Source organism: Tursiops truncatus, chromosome 19, assembly GCF_011762595.2.
Source record: "Tursiops truncatus isolate mTurTru1 chromosome 19, mTurTru1.mat.Y, whole genome shotgun sequence".
NCBI classification, from domain to species: Eukaryota; Metazoa; Chordata; class Mammalia; order Artiodactyla; family Delphinidae; genus Tursiops; species Tursiops truncatus.
The window spans coordinates 55,739,069-55,763,603 of record NC_047052.1 but is presented as its reverse complement, the minus strand read 5'-3'; the positions used below and the strand labels follow the sequence as shown (position 1 = coordinate 55,763,603).

The 24,535-nt window shown below is 45.2% G+C and overlaps 1 protein-coding gene across 1 annotated transcript in view; it reads right to left on the bottom strand.

Moving 5' to 3' along the window:
- NLRP13 (NLR family pyrin domain containing 13) overlaps nt 1-24,331 on the bottom strand; it is a 30,120-nt gene extending 5,789 nt beyond the window's left edge. The window contains 7 exon segments of the mRNA XM_073795673.1: nt 417-1,710; nt 1,713-1,917; nt 1,920-2,017; nt 5,194-5,262; nt 9,125-9,301; nt 23,995-24,101; nt 24,308-24,331. Of these exon segments, the coding sequence (XP_073651774.1) occupies nt 417-1,710; nt 1,713-1,917; nt 1,920-2,017; nt 5,194-5,262; nt 9,125-9,131 (1,673 nt within the window). The 5' untranslated portion in view covers nt 9,132-9,301; nt 23,995-24,101; nt 24,308-24,331.
- Between the last annotated feature and the right edge of the window lie 204 nt (nt 24,332-24,535).

Sequence of the window (24,535 nt, the reverse complement as noted above, 5' to 3'; positions counted from 1 at the left end):
ATTTAAGGTCTGGAGCTCTGAAAGGGAGCTGGGCTACTTAATAGTCACACTGACTAAGAAAATTGTGCTTTTATTCTGCCGTTTTCTCATCTCTGAATAAGAGATCCCCTTCCATTGAGTTATGGGCATTATTTTGACACAAGTAGGTGTTATAGTACAATGCCTGGCACACACACCTTCAACACGCAGTGCCTGAGATATAAAATCTACCTCTAAGGAGATGAGCTGAGTACCCAGGGAATCCTCCATGACACCTAAAGGAAAATGTTCTCACAGACCGGAGCTCATCTAGAATGTCTGGTCAACCAAAACCATTGGTAACACAACCACAGACCCCCAGTTTTTCACGGAAGAACTTGGGCAGAGCCTGTGAAGATGACAGAAGCTTAGGGAAGGGACGGTTTTCCATTACTCACTCCAGAGTTTCCAAGGCAGAAGTTAATTTCGTCTCAAGGATGGGACCGCTGACAGAGAGCCTCAGCTTACGTAACTTCTGACCGTGCTTTAGGCAAAAGGAAGAAACCTGGAGGCGCTGATACCCATGAATGTCGAGATCAGCTTCAAGGAGGTGATTCAAATTCTGCCTTATAAAATTTTCGTCCTGAGTCTCACATAAGCACTGGAAGAACTGTAGGAATCCGAAGTGGACTGAGACAGCATCACGCTTCTCCAACCCTTCTGCCCAGTCTAATAATTCGTCCATTACCCTGGGAGACATTTCACAGCGTAAAGTATCTTCTAGCTCTCTTGCTAGGTCTGTATTTAAAAGACCAAAGGACAAAAGAGCCATCTGACGCCAGCAGAAGTTTGTGTTAGCAAAGGCGTCATTCAGGAACACCCTCATCTCTTGATGCTTTGAGGGACCACCAAGGGATCCTCTTGTTCCCCAGAGCACATAAAACATGGCCCCCCAAAACGCCTGGAAGCCTCGGTGAGTGAAAGAAATGCACTCTTCACAGTCACTGACCTTTCGAAGAATATTCAACCTCGAGAGAGAATCAATAAAAGAGGCTTCCAGATGCCCTTGTTCCATGACCTCTTTTGCAAATGTGAAGTTTGAGAACCACATCCCCTCTGCAGCCAGACAGCACAAGGCTCTCCACTGTTCCGGCAAGCTCTGATCTGACAAGCTCACCTCCGCCGTGGCAAAGAAGCTGCAGAAAAAATAGGCATAGATGCTGGTGGTGGTCTGTGTGGCCAGCCAGAAAGGATTACTTGCCGTCTGCCACTTCAGGCTGGAACACACAGTCCAGCACACCAGGGGGGCAGAGCAGGAATCAAAAAGAGTTTCCATTTTTCTTAACCAATTCAAGATTTTATTAGCTTTGTCTAGGTCACCAAAGAACTTGATGAAATACTCCTCCCGGTCTCCCTCTGTGAACCCCGAGACGACAACCGATTCTCTCCCCAAGCTTCATGGATTCACTAACAAATTTTTAAGATCTTGATTACCACAGTCTCTGGTCGTTATCAGTAAGGTAGCTGTGGGAACCAACTCCTTCTTCAACAAGTGGAGTAGGATTCTGGCCACTGGGAGCTGCTGGTACCAGTCTGCACAGGGCGGGCTTTCGTACAAGTTGGAAGACACAGTCATTTCTTCAAAGCCATCAGTGGCAAACAGGAGCCTCTTGGGATGACTCCTGAACTCTTCAATGGGGACCTGAGAGTCAGGCCAATCCCAGGAGAGCAGGCCAGCAAAGGTGGTTTCACAATCTCTCCCACCTTGTGGCAGCTGAGGTAGAAAACACAGGAGAACTGGTGCTGAAAGAGTATGCCCTCTGCCCAGTGTAGCATGACCTTCATGGCCAGGGTGGTCCTCCCAACACCCGCCAGGCCCTCCAATGCTACTGTCGGTGGCTGGGCTCCAGGCCGGCTCGGATGCAGTCGTCTCCTCAGCTCTCTGCGTTCCTGTGCTCCACCGTGTTGTGGAGATATATATGGCCATCAGGCCAAGGGGTGCTGTCCCACAGGACCAATATTTTCATCCTCATCTTCTCTCTGTATCTTCTTCTGTGAGCTAAAACAGAAGGGAGGCAAAAGAGATGGCCAAAAGGCACATGAAAGGATACTCAACACTGTCAATTATCAGAGCAATGCAAATCAAAACTATAACGAGTTATCACCTCACACCAGCCAGAATGGCCATCATCAAAAAATCTATAAATCTATAAAATGTATAAATAATAAATGCTGGAGAGGGTGTGGAGAAAAGGGAACCCTCCTACACTGTTGGTGGGAATGTAAATTTGTGCAGCCACTATGGAAAACAGTATGGAGGTTCCTTAAAAAACTAAAAATAGGGCTTCCCTGGTGGCGCAGTGGTTGAGAGCCCGCCTGCCGATGCAGGGGACACGGGTTCGTGCCCCGGTCCAGGAAGATCCCACATGCCGCAGGGCGGCTGGGCCCGTGAGCCATGGCCGCTGAGCCTGTGCATCCGGAGCCTGTGCTCTGCAATGGGAGAGGCCACAACAGTGAGAGGCCCACGTACCGCAAAAAAAAAAACAACAACAACAACAACAACTCAAAATAGAGCTACCATATGCCCATTCCTGGGCATGTATCTGAAGAAAACCATAATCTGAAGAGATACACGCACCCCAATGTTCACTGCAGCATTATTTATGATAGTCAAGACATGGAAGCAACCTAAATGTCCATCAACAGAGGAGTGGATATATATATATGTGAATCACTGTTCTGGATAACTGAAACTACCACAACATTGTACATCAGCTATACTTCAATTTAAAAAGAAAGTGGAATTTAAGATTAAATGGAGTCCCAGGATGGCAGCTACGTGGCAACCGATATGGAATGGAGAAGGATATGCGGCTTCTGGAAACTGTCTAGAAATTATGACAAGGGAGTCGACTGATTCCTCGATATGTTTGATGGTGTTATGCTTCTCAAAGAACTTTGGGATGATGTAATGGTAGTTGCATAGAAAGTTAAAACAAAACAAAGCAATGATTACCTCAAACAAAAATAGAAAATGGGGGCTTCTCTGGTGGTGCAGTGGTTAGGAATCTGCCTGCCAATGCAGGGGACACGGGTTCAAGCCCTGGTCCAGGAAGATTCCACATGCCACAGAGCAACTAAGCCCGTGCACCACAACTATTGAGCTTGCGATCTAGTGCCCGAGTGCCACAAGTACTGGGCCCACGCACCACAACTACAGAAGCCTGTGTGCCTAGAGCCTGTGCTCTGTGACAAGAGAAGCCACTGCAATGAGAAGCCCACGCGCCGCAATAAAGAGTAGCCCCCGCTCACCGCAACTAGATAGAGCCCACGAACAGCAACGAAGACCCAACGCAGCCAAAAATAAATAATATTTTTCTTTTTTTTTTTTTTTTTGCGGTACGCGGGCCTCTCACTGCTGTGGCCTCTCCCGTTGCGGAGCACAGGCTCCGGACGCGCAGGCTCAGTGGCCATGGCTCACGGGCCCAGCCGCTCCGCGGCATGTGGGATCTTCCCGGACCGGGACACAAACCCGTGTCCCCTGCATCGGCAGGCGGACTCTCAACCACTGCGCCAGCAGGGAAGCCCAATAAACTAAATAAATTTTTTAAAAAAAATAGAAAATGGTTCCCCCCAAAAGTCATGTGTAGTGGGCGCAATAGTGACCCCCCCCAAAAGATATATCCACATCTGAATCCCCAGAACCTTATGTGACAAAAGATGTGATTAAGGACCTTGAGAGGAGAAGCTTACCCTGGATTGCGCCCAATGCAATCAGATGTATTTCCATAAAAGAGAGGCAGAGAGAATTCCGAGACAAAAGAGGAGGCCATGTGACCACAGAGGTGGGAACTGAAGTGATGCTCCCACAACCCCAGGAATGCCAACAGCCACAGGAAGCTGGAAAGACGAAGGACCGATTCTCTCCCCAAGCTTCTGGAGGAAGCACAGCCCTGCTGACCCCCTGGTTGTGGGCATTTTCTCTCCAGCACCTAGAAAATAAAAATAAACATCTATTGTTTAAGCACCCAGTCTGTGTTAGTTTATTACAGCAGCCCTAGAAAATGAACATAGCATGTAATCCTGATTAATTACATGGCTCAGCACTGACTTATATCCACATGACACTCAATCCCTGTTCCTCCAACTTTTATTGGAGAATAAATGAGAAGAGATACTTACCTGCCACGATGAGTCAGCAGATAATTGATGGAAAACCTAAGAAACGGCAGTATATGTTCATCACTTATGAACATAGAAATAACAGCCGAAGTGGCGGCCAAGAGAGGCTGTGCTTGATTCCACAGAAGTCCAGGGTTGGGCAAAGGATGGATGCTTTTCATTGCAAGTTTTGCATTTTCTGTGATTCTTTTTGGATTATCCACAAGTACAGCATATATTTCTTTGATGCACCTTAACTTGTTCCATCACAGTAGGTATTAGTTTGTCCGTGTGAAAAATCTCCACGGGGCCACCCATACAAAAAAAATACAGCTACATTACTCCCAATAGCCAAACTATGGAAGCAACGTCAGTGTCCATCGACAGGTGAATGGATAAGGAAGATGTGGAACACATACACAATGGACTATTACTCAGCCCTAAAAAGAAAGAAATTTTGCCACTGTAGCAACTTGGATGGACTTGGAGGGTATCATGCTCAGTGAAGTAAGTCAGACAGAGAAAGACAAATACGATACAATATCACTTACATGCGGCATCTAAAAAAGGCAAAAAAACTAGAGATAGTAACGAAAAAGCAGCAGGCTCACAGATATAGAGAACAAACTAGGGGTTGCCAGTGGCGAAAGGGAAGCGGGGAGGGCTCGGAGAGAGGGTGGGGGACTGGGGTGTGCAAACTATTGTGTGTGAGACAGGCTACAAGGATGTAGTGTGCAACACGGGGAATGTAGCCAATAGTTTGTAATAACTGTAAATAGGGTGCAGTCTTTAAAAATTGTGGGAAAAATAAAAATAAAAAAACACATATACCTATTAATGCAACACAAAGACCAGAAACAGACACTGGTATCTCAGACCTTGGAGGGGACCCAGAGGAAATGTCCAGTTTATGGTAACCTATTCCTCAGTAGGCAGCACAGGAGAACAGATTGGCAAGTTTCTGGCAGACTATAAATTGAAGACAGTTTCAAAGGAGGTGGCCAATGTGGACCCCATAAAATGAATGTTCCGTCCAGCAATTTGTCTGTAATCATCACAAAGTAGGAGCCAAACCTGTTTCTTCTTCCAGCATCTCTGGTTCTTCTTGGTTTGGATCTTGGGGTCCCCATACCTGTGCCATCTCTGAAATAAAACAGTGATGATGGGGTAGTGAGATTTCCCCTGGCTGAAAGAAAAGTTAATAATGGGGCTTCCCTGGTGGCGCAGTGGTTGAGAGTCCGCCTGCCGATGCAGGGGACGCGGGTTCGTGCCCCGGTCCGGGAAGATCCCATATGCCACGGAGCGGCTGGGCCCGTGAGCCATGGCCGCTGAGCCTGCGCATCCGGAGTCTGTGCTCCGCAACGGGAGAGGCCAAAACGGTGAGAGGCCCGCGTACCGCAAAAAAAAAAAAAAAAAGTTAATAATGATGGATGGTCTTAGTAGAACCAACCATTTCTCTGACAGACTTGGAACTGAAGAGACTGAAAATCGTTATCTTCAAGCCTCATCAACCCAACTACTTTGGAAACATGCTACTTTGCAAAGACCACAGCACACATGAAAAGCCCATCCCTGCCTGGGGGCCTTGGATGCAGCCAGCCTCCTGTCTGGAATGCTCTCCCCCCGACCCCAATATCCACTTGACTCATTCCCTCCCTTCCGAGTCTCTGCTCGAATCTTAGCGCCTCCGTAGTGCCTGATGGTCCCGATCAACATTGCACCTGATTCCTGAAGCACACACCTTAGGCAGACCCCACCCGCCCTGCCCTCCACTCTCCACTGCATCTGTCACCTCCTAGCACACCCTATAATGTACTTATTCGTCACGTCCATTACCCGTCTCCCCACCCCGGAGGAGGAGACCGGTAGCCAACCTGTGTTTGTTCACTGATGTACCCCAAGTGTGCACAGCAATGCCAGCACACAGAAGCCACTCTAATATTGTGGAAATAAAATGCCACGGAAGAAAAGCACCGAGGAATGGTCTAGCCCCAGCCCCCTGACGTGTTTCACATAGCCACTCACAAAGTCCTCTCCTCCAAAACTAAAAGGACCCCTTCCATGGCTCCCCATGCACCATGTGACCCAGCAATCCCACTCCTGGGCATATTATCTGGAGAAAACCATAATCCAAAAAGACACATGCACCCCAATGGTCACTGCAGCACTATTTACAATAGCCAGGTCGTGGAAGCAACCTAAGTGTCCATCGACAGAGGAATAAAGAAGATGTGGCACATATGAACAATGGAGTATCACTCAGCCACAGAAAACAATGAAATAATACCATCTGCAGCAACATGGATGCAACTAGAGATGACCATACTAAGTAAAGCAAGTCAGACGGAGAAAGACAAGTATCATATATCACTCGTATGTGGAATCTAATGTTTTTAAAAATGGTACAAATGAACTTATCCACACAACAGAAACAGACTTACAGTTTTCAAAAACAAACTTACGGTTACCAAGAGAGGGAACACCGGGGAGGAGGGATAAATTGAGGAGTTTTGGATTGATATACACACAAGATAGATAACCAACAAGGACCTACTGTATAGCACAGGAAAATCTACTCAGTATTCTATGATAACCTATGTGGGAAAAGCATCTAAAAAAGAATGAATATATGTATAACTGAATCGCTTTGCTGTACACCTGAAACACTGTAAATCAACTAAACTATACTCCAATAAAATTAAAATTTTAAAAAAAATCAGAAAGTACAAAAAGAAGAGCTGGGCTGTTCCAAATGAAGAGCCTGGAATTTAAATCTAATTTCTTAATAAAAAAAAAACCCAGCTCTCACTTCCGTTTGGCCATCTATGGAAGCCTGTTGAACTAAAGGTTCACCCCTTCTCCCAGATCTGATGAACTAGTCCTGGTGGGGTGGAGGGTGTGTACAGTGAGGTGCTGAAGACCCTCCCACTTCTGATACTGCCTGTCTGGCGTCATCCTCAGTGATGATGTAGGATCTGGAAACCACCAGGGAAGGTGATACTGTTAAGAGAAAAACTGTCCCAAAGATGAACAAATGATTGAGAACCTACACTGCACCCAATGCCTTGTAAGTTTTCACCCTAGAAACTCAGTTAGGTGCAGCTGTTTTCAATAAGAGAGAACGGGGCCCCGTGGTACATAATCTGTCCAGGGTTACAGTTGGTGACGTGGAACCAGCCTTTGAATCCAGCTCCGTTGTTAAAACCTGAACTCTTAAACCCATAGTCCCTAAAAGACGGCACACTTGTGCCTATAAACATGTGCATTCACAGACTCAGTCACAAATCCCTCTGCCACAGCTCCATTCAAGCACAGAAACTCTCACGGTGCCATGTTTCCTAGAAGACGGAGCTGATGGGGATATCAGTGATCCTGACCTGTCCACCGTTCCTTTACGTCATCTCCCACATTGCTGTGGGATGGGTGTGGTCTAGGGCTTCCTCCTGCTTAGGAGGTATCTTCTGCAAGCCCCACCCCTTTAGAAGGCCAGGTGGGAACCAGGTAAGGACTGGGGAAAAGGGGCTCCTGTGATGCAGCCTCCAGCAGGACATGACATTGCCAGTTAGGACCAGTGGCCAGGAGGGAAGTTCTTCCTTTAATGTCATTCTCCTCTGTGCCAGTGTCTCTCTCCGGGATAGGCAAATGGGATTTAAGGATTCTAGATCCCATTCCCAGGCTCTCTGCTCAACACCTGCCTATTCCAGACAACCCTATGTAAGGGATTTATGATGGGGAGAGGGGAGGAGAGGAAGACGGAACTGAAGACGCAGGGGAATTGAGTCCCCATCCCCTCGTCCTGCCCAGAAGATGCTCGAAGCCTGAATTTCTGTGACTCAGAACCTCCAATGCCCAAAGCTCTGATGGGGAAGACTTCGTGTTGCCAACTCCCATCCCACTCCTTGAACTCATGCTCTCATTCTACGGCAAGAGAAGCAGTACATGGTCAAGCACAGAGGATGTGGAGACCCACTGCCTGGGTTCACATCCCACCTCTATGACCTTGGGCAATTTACTTGAGCTTTGTGCCTCAGTTTCCTTGTCTGTAAAACAGGAATAACAGAACCCCCTTCTTATGCGAGTGTGAAAAGTCAGTACCAATGCACAGAAAGCATTAAGATTAGTGCCTGCCTTGTAACAGGCACCAGCAAAAGTTATTAATTTCTACAGGTCTCAGAGGCAGCCAGGTCTGCCAGAAAGTGACATATGCATTCCTCAAACTCTGCAGTAGGTAAAGTCGCAAGCAAAATCCAGATGGAAAATGGGATCCGTGATACATTGTAAAAAGACAAACAATTAAGATGGTAGTGCAGTTTTATACTTGCTAACTAACTATGAAACACATGACTGGTACAATAAATACTGCAATGCTACAATATTACAATAGATAAATGAATACTACAGCCGGGTACAGTCTCGTTGTGGGTTTTTTGCTTGTTTTTGCGGTACGCGGGCCTCTCACTGCTGTGGCCTCTCCCGTTGCGGAGCACAGGCTCCGGACGCGCAGGCTTAGCGGCCATGGCTCACGGGCCCAGCCGCTCCGCGGCATGTGGGATCTTCCCGGACCGGGGCACGAACCCACGTCCTCTGCATCAGCAGGCGGACTCTCAACCACTGCGCCACCAGGGAAGCCCTCGTTGTAGGTTTTTTCTTTTGCATTTACCTCTTTGGAAAAAATCATGCATAAGCAAACATGAAATTCCTGTGGTGAGCAAATCATCCCCTAGTGCAACCACTGCATTGGCACAAATTTGCATTTTTGAAAGCAGCCTTGGAACAAAACCAGGTATGCATGTTTCAATTCCCTCTTCTTGCTTTTGATCACCATCCCCTCTGAGGCTAGAGCTCCAAGCTCTCACAGCCTTCGTACTTTTAAACTTTCATTCCCGGCAGGGAGAGTCTTTCTTAGGGGGAGACCAGCAACTTGGAAGGACCCCGTAGAAATCCAGCAGCAACCTTCCTGCTCCCACGAGCACCAGGAAGCTATCCCCCGCACAGACCCACTCACCATTCATTTGCTCTCATTTGCTCGTATAGCGAAGTCAGCTTCATGCGCTGAAAGATGTGGAGGGTCCCGTCCCATATCTGCCTTACGGATAAGTGTTCCTTCAACAGACCGAGCAGGTGAGTGGGCCTGATGGCTTTCAAGTTTGCCCAGGAGATCTACTGGACGTTCAGGCAGCAGCTGTGGGGACCAGAAGCAAAGTTTGAAATCCTCCAGCTGACACCGACCCCAGCCTATCAGGTGAGACAGTAGCTTATCACTGGAGCCATCATCTACAAAGACGCTAGGAGAAGAAGTCATCTGGCCCAACACTCAAGGTTTCCACAGGGCTTCCGTGGTGGCGCAGTGGTTGAGAGTCCGCCTGCCGATGCAGGGGACACGGGTTCGTGCCCCGGTCCGGGAGGATCCCACATGCCGCGGAGCAGCCGGGCCCGTGAGCCATGGCCGCTGAGCCTGCGCGTCCGGAGCCTGTGCTCCGCAACGGGAGAGGCCACAACAGTGAGAGGCCCGCGTACCACAAAAAAAAAAAAAAAAAAAAAAAAAGAACACTGACAGCCACAAAATGAATAGCACCTGTAGAAGACAGACAGCCAAGACCATGAACCATGACTTCCACCTCCTTCAAGACTGTCTAATCTAGCCACGTGTCCTGTTTTCTCCTCACAGCACCTCCCGCTCTGTGTTTGTGTGGCTTATTTCTCTCTCTCTCTCTCCCACGTGAATGTCAAGTCGCTCTGAACACAGACCTTGCCTGTCCTAGGCTGTACCACCAGTGCCTAGAAAAGCACTGGACAGACACGAGGACCTCAGCTCTAAGGAGAAGGAAAAACGATACTGCTGGAAGAAATGTTCACGTCGTGAGGCATGGGGAGGTCCTCCTGGATGATACATGATTTGGCTTGAACTTGATGCTAGCTAGAACAGCCTGCCTTCGGGCCTGTCACACATACATTGTCCATCTGCTTTAACCATGAAGTGTGGTTCACCATCCAGTTACAGGAAGGGTCAAGTCTCACCCCCCCCCCCCCCCCCCCCCCCCCCCCGGCAGTCTCCCACCATCAGTGCCCTGAAGGGAATTCAGGATGGGAAAAACAGGATGAAGCTTCCTGTGCTTTCATCTTCAGGCTGGTACATAGTGAAATGCATGCCTAAGGAAGAATTTCAATGACCCCAGACTCTTGCCTCTTTCCATAGATAAACACTAAAATCAACTTGAGAGACCTGTTCTTCGTGATTGACAGCCATCTTTTACAAAGATGTATGATTGACTGCATGCATTTCCCAAGCAAAAAAAAAAAAATCATATATCCTGGCCCCTCCTTTACCTCTTTGGAGAGTCCCCTCACAGCTACTGAGAGGCTGTTTCCCAGGCTATAATGTTCAGTTTGGCTCCAAAAAAAAGTCTTCTAATCTTATTACAGATTGTTTATTATTTACATCAACAATACTAAGCACTTCCCATATACCATGAACTGTTACCCTCATTTCATTATCTAAACAACCAGTCACACACAGTTTTGTTTACTAATTCTATTTTTTAAAATCTAAGAAAAAAAAAGAAATGGTCATGAAGAATCTAGGGGCAAATACGGGAATAAAGACGCAGACCTACTAGAGAATGGACTTGAGGATATGGGGAGGGGGAAGGGTAAGCTGGGACAAAGTGAGAGAGAGGCATGGACATATATACACTACCAAATGTAAAATAGCTAGCTAGTGGGAAGCAGCCGCATAGCACAGGGAGATCAACTCGGTGCTTTGTGACCACCTAGAGGGGTGGGATAGGGAGGGTGGGAGGGAGGGAGACGCAAGAGAGAAGAGATATGGGGACAGATGTATATGTATAACTGATTCACTTTGTTATAAAGCAGAAACTAACACACCATTGTAAAGCAATTATACTCCAATAAAGATGTTTAAAAAAGTGAAAATGAAATGACATCTTCACAGTGCTGTAAAGAATAAAATACCCTGCCACTTAGAGTCTATGTCCAGTGAAAATATCCTTTAAAAATGAGGGGAAAATAAAGAGATTTCCAATCAAATGCTGAGTAGCCAGGGGCCACCGGGAGGTGGGAGAAATGGGAGATGTTAGTCAAAGGGTACACATTTCCATTACACAATGAGTAATATCTAGGGATGTAATGCACACCTTCATGGCTATGGTTAATAATACTCTACTGTATTCTTGGAATTTGCAAAGAGAGTAAGTCTTAAGTGTTCTCATCACACACAAAGTCAACTATGTGAGGTGATGGATGTGTTCATTAACTTGATTGTAGTGATTATTTCACGATGCGTATGTGTGTTAAATAATGTTGAATAGCTTTAAAAATCATTTTGTACAACTTGAACAATTTTTATTTGTCCATCTTAGCTCGATAAAGCCGTAAATTTTTAAACTTTTAAAAACAGAATTTATCGCCAGCAGACATACATACCACTAAAAACCGTCTAAAAACTTTTTCAGATGAAAGTATAGCAGCACAGAAGGAAAGAAAAAGCACAGAAGTAGCTGGTGTGTGAATCAATGTGAATGAATATTACCCCTTGACAACAACAACATCTTCTGGACTTTGTAACATATGTAGTAAAATATGAAAACAATAACACAAAGGATGAAAGAAAGTAAATGAAACAACTGTTTCAAGGTTCTTGCATTGACTGTAAAGTCCGGATGTAATCTCAGGTCAACTACCGGTGAAAGATGAATATTGAACTCTCTGGGGCAACCACTCTAAGAATAAAAGAGTGTAACTAAGTTAAAGAAAAATGATATTACAAAGTATTTCATTTATTCAAAAAATGGTAGAGGGCTTCCCTGGTGGCACAGTGGTTGAGAGTCCGCCTGCCGATGCAGGGGACGCGGGTTCGTGCCCCGGTCCGGGAAGATCCCACATGCCGCGGAGCGGCTGGGCCCGTGAGCCATAGCCGCTGAGCCTGCGCGTCCGGAGCCTGTGCTCCGCAACAGGGGAGGCCACAACAGTGAGAGGGCCGCGTACCGCAAAAAAAAAAAAAAAAAAAAAAAAAAAAATGGTAGAAAAGGAACAATAGAAAACAAGAAAATATACTAAATTCCAAATGTGTCAGCAATTATATAAGCATAAGGGGGCTAAACACTAAAGAAGACTTTGTCAAATTAGATAAAAAATAAAAGGTACACTTCAAGTACAAGAGCATAAAACGTTTAACATAAATTAATGGGGAAAATGCAGTGTGCACACCCCAACACGAAAAACATGGGTACAGCTGTATCATTACCAAAATAGATTTTAAGGCAAAATTGTTACTGAATACAGCACACTTCATAACAGAATCAGTCCAGCAGGAAGATACAGCAAGTCTAAAATTTTATGTACCAAATAGTATAGCTTCAAAATATATAAAGCGAAAAACAGAAAAGAATAATTGGAGATTTAAACACACATCTCAATAACGAAGTGAACAAGCAGGGGGAGGGTTGGATTGGGAGTTCAAGATTAGCTGATGGAAATTATTATTCTATATAGAATGAATAAACAACAAGGTCCTACTGTGTAGCACAAGGAACTATATTCAATATCCTGTGATAAACCATCATGGAAAAGAATATGAAAAAGAAAGTATAGGTGTAACTGAATCACTTTGCTGTGCAGCAGAAATTAACACAACGCTGTAAGTCAAGAATACTTCAATTTTTAAAAAATATTTCTTCAACCTTTCTGTGCGTCCTAAGAATGACTTCGGAAAGCACCACAAGCACTGATTTGGGGAGTTACAAATAAACTTTAGTGATCGGGTAAATTCAAAAGCATGGAATCCATGAATAGGGAAGATCAGCTGTAATTAGTATCATGTGTGTTGAGTGTAGGACGGGATCCCACAGGGTCCACGAGATTGTATCGTGTAGAACAAGCAAGCCTAGGAAAGGGAATTATAAGAGACTTGAAGGTGCATCAGATTGAGGCAAGGAGGGTGGAAAGAGGGTTACAGGGCAGTGGTCAGTGAAAACAGGTGCAGAAACGCTGCAGGGAGAAAATACAGGAAGGGAGAGATTCAGCTGAAGCTTCTCAAAGACCTATCAAATCTCCTGGGTCTAGAAAATGGGAACCTTCAAAGGAGAGTGAAACAGAGCAGAACCCTATGGTCCTTGCCCCCCATGTCCTCAGCCTGCCTTTTGTCTGTGGGAAAACTTTAGTCAAAGAATAAGTCTAATCAGAGAAGTAAAAAAAGTGCAGAAACAAAGGAAAACACTCCAACAAAACTGCATAATCATTTAGTCTTTAAGCATAGTCAAGGACTTTAGTTCCTCCTTAAGGGCTATAAAGTAATATTCTGAGCCATATCCTATGAGCTGTCTTGTAGATACTGAAACGCCCACCAGGAGGAAGAAGTTAACTAGATGATGACCAGACTGTAGCCATGACATAAGCTGCCACAATTCTGAGAACTGGCCTCAAAGAAATGGAAACAAAATGACCCTGGACCTGAAGACTAACTGTACTTAAAACAATCAGTGAAGCTGATCAGACCACGGATGACCAATTTCAAGATGACTGTCAGAGGTGACTGTGTTGTTTCTGCATGTAGCCCCTCCCTCCATCTCTAAAAGCTCTTGCCCCTTGATTGTCAAGGAGGGAGGAGTCGGCCTTCGGACAGGAGTCCTCATTCCCGCCCCGCAGTTGCTGGCATCCAAGATAAAGCAGACTTTCCTTTCCACCAACCTTGCCTCTTTATTGGCTTTTGCGCGGCGAGCAGCCTGATCCCGCTTTCACTTACGAGAGGACAGAGGTGCAACAGATTCCTGCTGATTAAGAAAACGCCAGCAGCAACTCCCCACCTTCCGCTCCCCGGCCCCAAGTTCCTGGTAACCACCTTGCTAGTCTCTGCTTCTAAAAGTCGGAGTGTTTTCTGTACCTCACAGACCGGAATCCTGCAGTATTTTCCTACTGGAACTGGCTTACTTCACCTAGGAAAATGTTCTCCAGCGTCCTCCATGCTGTCACAAATGGCGGGGATTTCCTTCTATTTTAAGGCTGACTAAGACTGTATACGGACTTCCCTGGTGATCCAGTGGGGAAGACTCTGCGCTCCCCATGCAGGGGGCCCAGGTTCCATCCCTGGTCAGGGAACTAGATCCTACATGCCACAACTAAACAAAAAAAAGATCCCACATGCTGCAACGAAGACCAGAGCAGCCCAAATAAATAAATAAATGTGCTTAACCCTGTTCTCATTAAAGTTAAAAAAAAAAAAAGATTCTATTGTATGTTTCACCCACGGTTTAAGTTTCAGTTATGCAAGATGAATCAGTTCTGGGGACCTGCCCTACATCGAAGTACCCACAGTCATCAATACTGAACTGTACCCTGAAAATTTTCAGAGAATAGGTGTCATGTTAAATGTTCCTACTACACACACACACACACACACACACACACACACACACACACACAGGACACAAAGAAACTTTTGTTTTTTGTTTTTGTGGTACGCGGGCCTCTCACCACTGCGGCCTCTCCCGTTGCGGAGCCCAGGCTCCGGACGCACAGGCTCAGCGGCCATGGCTCACGGGCCGAGTCGCTCCGCGGCGTGTGGGATCTTCCCAGACCGGGGCACGAACCCGCGTCCCCTGCATCGGCAGGCGGACCCTCAACCACTGCGCCTCCAGGGAAACCCACAAAGAAACTTTTGGAGGTGCTGGCTATGTCTATTCCCTGATTGTGGTGTATGCCTGTGTCCAAACTCATCAAGTTACATGTGTTATATACGAGCAGTGTTTTTTTCATATTATTAATTATACCTCAAAAAAGCTGGTTGTTTCTACCCACCCCACTACTTTAAATCAATCACAATAAAGCTGTTCTTTTAAAACAGAAAAAAAAAACCAAAGGACAGGGAAGTTTGAAGCCCCAGAGAAAGGAGACATCACTTACCCATCAGACCTCCAATCTCATACAAGTCTCCAGATGCCCTTTGCAGGGAACCTCAAAGATGAAGGCAACTCCACGCCCTCCCCAGCCTGTGATTGGCCCTCGGGTCCCTTCAGCTCCTATCAGATCTGTCTCTGGGCGTCCCGCCCCCTCCATTGCAGCCTATCCCCGCATAGGTCAAAACTCAGCTGCTACAGGTAATTGCTGAGTCCTTCTCTTTTAGGTGTCAATCATCCCCACCTGGGAGAGGAGAGGCAGAGATGGGTTTCTAGTTAAAAACCCATCCGTTGTAAATGGAATCTTCCACTTCAGCCAAAGGCCACGGATGTGAATACCTCTCCTACCATCTGAGGGATCTTGTAGAACAATGAAAGATGAAAGGAATCAAGAGTGCGGTGAGGACTCAGATACAGAGAACAGACTAGTGGTTGCCAAGGGGGAGGTGAGGTGGGGGAGGGAAGGACTGCGCGTTTGGGGTTAGCAGATGCAGACTATTATATATTGAATGGATAAACAACAAGGTCCTACTGTATAGCACAGGGAACTATATTCAATTTCCTGGGATAAACCATCATGGAAAAGAATCTGAAAAAGAATGTATATATATGTATAACTGAATCACTTTGCTGTGCAGCAGAAACTAACATAACATTGTAAATCAACTATACTTCAATACAATTTGAAAAGAGAGTCTATGAGCCCTGAAAATCACGGAGGCAACCACATCTAGGGACCACTTCTTCTCCCAATGCCAGGAAAACCACCTATGAAGCCATTCCATCATAAACACAGAGGCTTTTCCACTGAAGTCAGGAACAAGACAGATGATCTCATGGCTACTACTAATTAACATCATGTTGGAGGTATTAGCCAATTAAATTAGCAATTTTAACTAATTTAACTCATCCCTGTCACACACATCATCCCAAAGCAGAAGGAAAATGCACTTGGTCTGCCCCACCTTCCACCTTAATAGGCTCTGGGGATACAGGCAGTTGACAATTGTAACTAATTTTAAATTTAAATCAGCAATTAGAGAAAGGCATAAGAATTGGAAAGGAACAGGTAAAACTATATGTACAGATAACTTGATTACATTTCAGAAGACCCAAAAGACCCCATGGAAACCTACTACCAATATATGTGTTTATATATATGTCTGGGTGTGTGTGTGTGTGATTTTCCTACCTGCTCTGTCTCTGAGTCTCCTTCGATAGGGTCTATTGCTTTGGGACCCACATTGGGTCCTGGTGATACTGAAACCCTCCTTTTGCTTAGTAGGATTACATTCCAAATAGGAGATGCTCATGTGAACGAGATCATCCAATTAATTGCTCTAGATGTTTTCCGTTGGATGCAGCACCTTTGGGCTGACAGCAGTGTTAGCCCTCTGTGAGTTTGGGGAACACTCCAATCCTCTAATTCTCTAAAGTTGTTTGTTCTTCTGAATCTAAGAGGTAGGAGAGCAGATCCTTCACAAACTGGAAGCACCTGTGAGAATAAGCCTTGTAGCCCAATTCCTCTGACCGAGGATGCTAAATGCTTTCAAATCTGTGCCATGAAGAATGATAACGCCCAGCCCCAGCCAGTGGGAAGGGAGGATGCACGTTGCCCAGAACCCCAGAGCCTATTAGGGTGGAAAGTGGGGCAGACCCAGTGCTTTTTCTTTCTGCCTTGGGAGATGTTTGTGACAGGAAGGAGACAGGAAGCCTCATTCCCTTCAGCAGTGAGTGGTGGTGCTGTTTTCCTCTCTTCTACCTCCTATTTTTCCACATCACTTTCTTACAGTTACTACACCAGATACTTGAGTTCACCAGGCCCAGTTGGGCTAAGTTCGTTCTTTTTCCAGTTCTTTGAGGTTAGGTTGTCTACAAAGTTAGGTTGTTTATTTAAGACCTGTCTTTTCTCTTAAGGTAGACTTTTTCTTTTTGCTCCAATATCAGAATAACAGAATCAAGAGTGGAGGTGAAGGTTAAGTAGCGTGGCTACTTCAGAGGTGGTCGTCATCCACGGGGAGCTTGCAATTCTCCAAATTCACTGCAGTGAATTGAAGGAGATAAAACTTTGAGTCAGTGCCCAATACATGATGACTTAAGTATCCAGGAAGTTCTCGGGTGATGGAGATGAGAATTAACAGATGATGATATATAAAAAAGATAACTCAGAGAAGCAATAGGATACGAGTAGTAGGTAGACCAAGGCGAAAGCCCCACTCCCCCTAGTGACTTCATTCTTTTCTCCTCCACATTCCACTTTTTACGCACATAAAACACGATGGAGGAAGACAAAAGAAAGACATATGGTGGAGAAGAAGCAAGAAGATGCAGAGAAGGGAATAAACCTTCGATTTCAGGTGTTTTATAAATTCGCATTGAGCCTTTAGAATAATCATGGTATAGAAGGAAGCCCTGAGTCACTGTTAGCTGTGATGAACCAGGCACTGTCTTAAATGTACTTGTGGGTGTATCTCTCTGAGAATCCTCACAACCCCAAGAGCACATAGGATAAGATCCCGGGATCAGAGATGAGAAAAGAGGCGCAAAGAGGCTCTGCAATTTCCCCAAAGTCACCTTGCTAATAAGTGGCATAGAGAATTAAAAACTACAACGTGGTTTTGAGTCTAAACACTGAGCCCCAATAGTGGAGGGGCTCCCAGGTCTTTCCGCAGGCCAGAGAGTCTTGGAGGAAGGGAGGGGAAGAGGATATCCAGCACATGGTATGCTCCATCAGGTATGGATTACATAAATCTGTCCCCTGGGGTGGTGGTCTCACGTTCCTATAACTTCATGTCTCCCCAGGTCGCGTCTCTTCTCTCTTCCAACCGGTCCTCTTTATCGCTGGCGCTGAGGCTCTCGGCCTCGGGTAAAGATGAGTGACGTGAGCTGGGATTCTGACTCTTCCCCCCGCTCTTCCTCATCTCCTTCCCCCCCTCCTTCCTCCGCTCACTCGCCTTCTTTCTTCCCGTCCTCTTCCTCCTCCGCCTTCCCTTTCAAAGACGGAGTCATGCTGTACATGGTCTATTTAAGCAAGGAGAATCTCCAGAGGTTCAAGCAGCTTTTAGTGGAAGAGAGCCCCAGGCCTGGCTCTCTCCAGATCAGCTGGGACCAGCTGAAGACAGCCCGGTGGGCGGAGGTGGTTCACCTCCTAATCGAGTCCTTCCCTGGACGCCTCGCTTGGGAGGTGACTCACTACATCTTCGCCAAGATGGACCAGGCAGAACTGTGTCTTCGGGTACAGATGGAGCTGAATGGTGAGCGAGAATCTGGTATACACGATGGGGTTGGGCTTGGGTGCTGCAGACCTAAGCGCTTCACTAGCCTCTCCTGTGTAGGTACACTATGTTTACACTTTATGTTCTTATACATCTAACTATGCACGTGCATAGATATATACACATATAGCACATGCATACATGGATATTAAAGCGTTTATTTATTTCTGCCGACTATGGTTTTGTTTTTTAATTTGGAAATTGGCTCCCTTTTTCATTGAAGTATAGTTGATTTACACTGTTGGGTTAGTTTCAGGTGTACAGCACAGTGATTCATATATATATATATATATATATTCTTTTTCAGATTCTTTTCCATTATAGCTTATTACAAAATATTGAGTAGAGTTCCCTGTGCTGTACAGTAGGATATTGTTGTTTATTTTATTATCTTTAAACTTTTATTGGAGTATAGTTGATTTACAGCGTTGTGCCAGGAGCGGCTGGGCCCGTGAGCCATGGCCGCTGAGCCTGCGCGTGAGCCGTGGCCGCTGAGCCTGCGCGTCCGGAGCCTGTGCTCCGCAGCGGGGGAGGCCACAACAGTGAGAGGCCCGCGTACCGCAAAAAAAAAAAAAAAAAAAAAAAAAAAAAAAAAACGATAAGAAGTCACGTCACAGCGGTCAGAATGGCCATCCTCAAAAAAAATCTACAAGAGTACGTGCCGGAGAGGCCGTGGGCGAAAGGGAATCCTCCTCCACCACTGGTGGGGATGTAAATGCGTGCAGTCACCGTGGAGAACTCTAAGGAGGTTCCTTAAAAATGTAAACACAGAGTTACCCCATGATGTGGCAATCCACTCCTGGGCTTGGATCCGGAAAAAAATCATAATTTGAAAGGACACGCGCCGCCCTATCTTCAGGGCAGAGCTATTTACAGCAGCCAGGACGTGGAATCCACCATGAGGTCCATCCAAAGAAAAGTGAACGTGATGCGGTACATATGTACGATGGAAAACTGCTCAGCCATAAAAAAGAACAAAATAACGCCATGGATGGATGGACCGAGAGACTGTGATACTAAGTCAAACAGGGCACAGAGAGAAACACAAATATCATAAGCTATCCCTACAGGCAAATCCTTACATTCATAGAAATGGAACTAATTTACAACACAGAAAAAGACTCACAGACTTAGAAAACAAACTTATGATTATCAAAATGGGTGGGAAGGCTGGAGCGATACATTAGGAGGTTGAGATTAACATATACACGCCAATATATGTCAAGTAAGTAATCCACAAGGACCTACTGAAAAGCACAGGGAAGTCTTCTGAACATACTTTAATAACCTATATGGGATAAGAACCCTTCAAAGAATCAATATACATCTATGGATAACTGAATCCAGTTCGTGTACACCTACCACAAACACAACACTGGAAATCAACGGTACACTGATATGAAATAAAAATTAAATAAAAAACAAACAAGGAGGAAAACACAAAAGGGGGGGCATGTAGAAAAGCTGCTGCCTTGTGGCTGTTTTCCATAGTTACACCTTGAACACCTGGGCTGACGGGTACTTGCTCTTCACAGGGCCTGCGGGGCTGTAAAGAAGAAACACCTGCGCTCAAGAAACGTCCTCGTGTAGGTCAGCGAGAAGGAATTCAAAACCACATTCCAGAAGCCAATTTCAAGAAGTTAGTCTTACTCACCCTGCTTACAAAATACCACATGAAAAGAGGTCCACGTCGATAAACAGTAGAGAGATGCTAATCAAAACTAAAGCGAGGTATAACCTCACACCGGTCAGAATGGCCACCGTCAACAAGTCTACAAACAATAGATGCTGAAGAGGGTGTGGAGAAAACGATATGCTCCTATGCTATTGGTGGGGATATAAACTTGTAACAGCCACTATGGGCCCCAGTGGGGAGGGTGCCTAGACGACCAAGAAGACAATGAAATTAGAACACTCCCCACCACCATACACAAAAGTAAACTCCGAAGACGTTAAAGTTCTAAACTTTAGGCCGCATACCATAAAACTCTTGAGGAAAACCTACGCAGAGCATGCTTTGACATAAATTGCAGCAAGTTCTCTTTGAATCCATATCTTAGAACAATGAAAAATAAATACAAAATAAACAAATGGGACCTAATCTAACATAAAAGCATTGGCACAGCAAAGGAAACCAGAAACGAAAGAAAAGGACAACCCTCACAATGGGAAAACAATAGTGGAAACCAAGATACCCACAAGGAACTCATCTCCGTAACAAGCAGCTCATGTAGCTCAATATCTAAAAAACAAACAACCCAGGAAAAAATGGGCAGAAAAACTAAATGGACATTTCTGCAAAGAAGACACACAGATGACCACAAAGCACATAAAACGGTGCTCAGCATTGCCGATTAGGAGAGAAATGCTAATCAGTGGGGAAAATGCGGTAGCACCTCACACAGGTCACAATGGCCGTCATGCAAAAACGGGCAACAATAAATGCTGGAGAGGCTGTGGAGAGAGGGAACCGCCTACACGCTTGGTGGGGATGTATATCCTTGCCTCCGCTACGGACAACACTGTGGAGGTTCATTAAAACACTAAACATACAAGTACCATGTGACCCAGCCACCTCACTCCTGGGCATGGATCCGGAGAAAAACTAACTCTTAGAAGACAGCTGCACCCAACGATCCTGGCAGCACTGTGTACAATAGCCAAGACAAGCAAGCAACCTACGCGGACAAGGACAGATGAATGGATAAGAAAGACGTGGTCCATACACTCCATAGCATATTCCTCAGCCATAATACAGGATGAAAGAATGCCATTTCCAGCCACCGGGAAGGAAGTAGAGATGATCCTACTAAGTCAACTAAGGGAAACTGGGAAACAAAAGTCTCATATAATATCACCTATAGGTGGAGCTGAGAAATGGATACAAATGAACGTCTTTACAAAAGAGAAACAGACTCACAGACCTAGAAGAGTAACTTATGGTTTCCAAAAGGGAAGGGTGGTGGGCCCAGAGAAATTATCCCGTTGAGATGAACATGTACACACTAGTCTTTATAGAATAATCAACAAGGACCCACTGTAGAGCACAGGGAACCCTTCTCAACACTCTGGGATAAGCTATATCGGAAGGGAACCCAAAAAAGTACATATACACGTCTAGGTATAACTGAAACAAGGAGCTGGAAATCACCCACCCCCCCCAAAAAAAACCCTCCACAGCATTATAATTCACCTACGCCCCAAGACAAAATAAAAAATAAAAGGAAGGAAAGAAAAAAAAGAAACACCGACGCTAACCGAGGCCTTGGTGACATTGGCTGGTGTCACAGGCCTGGAGCCGGACAAGTCTTGGGTCCCAAGGCTGGACCCTCAGTCGAGCGGCTGAGGGAGCTGGGAGGATGTGCAGGCAAACGGGCCCCCTTTGCACTCGGAGTGCCTTGTCCTCTCTGCATGGTACCACACTCTCCAGATCCCCCCGGGCCTTCCTACCGGGAAACCAAGCAGGACTTTCCCTAAGGCTCTTTTTGCCACAGTAACCAGAGTTGGGTATGAGGAAATGCTGCCGCCTTGTGGCAGATTCCTGTAACAACAACTTTAAAACCGGTGCTGTAATGCTTGTGGGATTTTAATTCCAGAGCAGGGATTGAACCTGGCCCTCAGCAGTGAGAGCGCAGAGTCCTAACCACTGGACTGCCAGGGAATTCCCTCAAATGCCTTTTCTATGTCTACTGAGATGTCATGTGATTTTTATCCTTCACTTTGTTAATGTAGCAAAAACAAACAAATGAGACCTAATTAAAGTTAAAAGCTTTTCCACAGAAACGGTTACTATCAACAAAATGAAAAGACAATGTACTGAATGGGAAAAATATATTTGCAAATGATATGACCGGTAAGGGGTTAATATCCATAATACATAAACTGTTCATACAACTAAATATTAAAAAGCCAATTGAAAATGGGCAGAAGACCTGAATGGAAAATTTTCCATAGACAACATACAGATGGCCAACAGACACATGAAAAGTTGGTCAACACTGCTAATCTTCAGAGAAATGCAAATTCAAAACATATTAAGGTATCACCTCACACCTGTCAGAAGGGCCATCATCAAAAAGTCTACAAATAACAAATGTTGGAGAAGATGTGGCAAACAGGGGACCCTTGTACACTGTTTTTCAAATATAAATTGGTGCAGCCACTATGCAACACTTTATGGAGGTTCGTCAAAAACTATAATGTAATCCAGAAATTCCTGTCCTGGGTGTATATCCAAAAAAATGAAAACACCAATTTGAAAAGATTCATGAACCCCAATGTTCATGGCAGCATTATTTACAATAGCCAAGATATGGAAGCAACCTGAGTGTCCATCAACAGATGAATGGATAAAGATGTGGTCTGTATAGGCACAATGGAGTACTACTTAGCCATAAAAATGAAATTCCACCATTGCAGCAATGTGGATGGAGCTAGAGATTATTATGCTTCATGAAATAAGTCAGACAGAGAAAGGCAAACACTGTATCTTATCAGATATGTAAATCTGTAAAATAAACCAAATAAATGTATATAACAAAACAGAAAGAGACTCACATATATAGAGAACAAACTCGTGGTTACCAGTGGATAGAGTTTCCCCTCTCTTTTCTCTTGGGGGGAAGTACAAGATAGGGAGGGATGTGTGATTAAGAGATACAACATACTACGTATAAAACAGAAAAACAAGGATATATTGTATAGCGCAGGGAATTATAGCCATTAACCTGTAATAACTTTTAATGGAGTATAACCTCTAAAAATAGTGAATCACTATGCTGTACAAATGCAACTAATACAATATTGTAAATCAACTATACTTTAATAAGAATACTTAATATAGGAAATACAATGTTCTGTTCATAGGAAATGATTTCTGTTTATGATTCATTAACTGTTCCATAATTTTCTGCTCTACATTTGTACCCTACATGTAACAAGCAGAAAGGTTCATAGCTTTGGTTATGTGCAGACAAGAATTTTCTATCACACAGGGAGATCAGCTTGGTGCTTTGTGACCACCTAGAGGGGTGGGATAGGGAGGGTGGAAGGGAGGGAGATGCAAGAGGGAAGAGATATGGGAACATGTGTATATGTATAACTGATTCACTTTGTTATAAAGCAGAAACTAACACACCACTGTAAAGCAATTATACTCCAATAAAGATGTTAAAAAAAAAAAGAATTTTCTATCCATGTGTCTGTAGTCAGAGTTTCCCTTGCCTTGCCCCAGATTCACTGGAGGACTGGCAATGCCTAAGTTCAACTGGAAAATTCACAGATATATGGAGATTAAACAACACACTCCTAAACAACAGATGTGTCAAAGAAGAAATCAAACGGAAAATTAAAAATATCTTGAGACAAGCATGAATGGAAATACAACACACCAAAAGTTATGGGATTCAGCAAAAGCTATTCTAATCGGAAAATGTATTAATAAAACCCACAATAAGAAAAAAGAAATCTCAATAAACAAGCTCACTTACACCTCAAGGAACTGAAAACGAGAACCACCACCACCCCTCCCCTCCTCCCAGCAAGCAAACTACGCCCAAAGTTAGCAGAAGGAAGCAAATAACAAAGATCAGAGCGGAAATAAATGAGAAGACACCAGGAAAACAATAGAAAAGATCCGTGAAACCAAGAGCTGGGTTTTTGAAAGGATTAGCATTCGTTTTGTCACTCACCACCGGCAGGAGCGTGAGGGAGAACATTCACGGTCGGGCACCTCGGGCGTTTCTAGCTTCGCCCCGTTCTCTCTCCCTTCTCCTGCTGGCGGCAGCTGAACTCCTGTCTTTACAAAACCAGAAGCGCGTATGGATGCATCCCAGGAGCTGCCACCCTCCCTCTTCCTGGAACCCCCTCTCCCATCACTTCCACTGTTTTGCTCCTTCTTGGGCTCCGGCCCAGCTGACTTCACCTGCTCACAATCACCTGACCGTCAGCGTCGGTCACGCTGATAACTGATTCGCTCTCTTCACCTCAGAAGGGAAGTCATACCTCTTTTGTTCTTTTGCTTCTCCATCCTGTGTCTTCCTAATAATCTGAGAGCTGTAAGAGGCAAGGAAGAGTTTCCTTATTGCCTCGCAGATGCTCGGCCCACAGGGCCTGGACGCAGGGAACCGCTGCTGCATGTCTGCTCCTACGGCGGCCAGAGCGCTCCTTCCGTTGTAATTAACTGAAAGGCCCTGGCACTCCAGGTGCTAGCTTTTACCCTGGCCTCAGCGC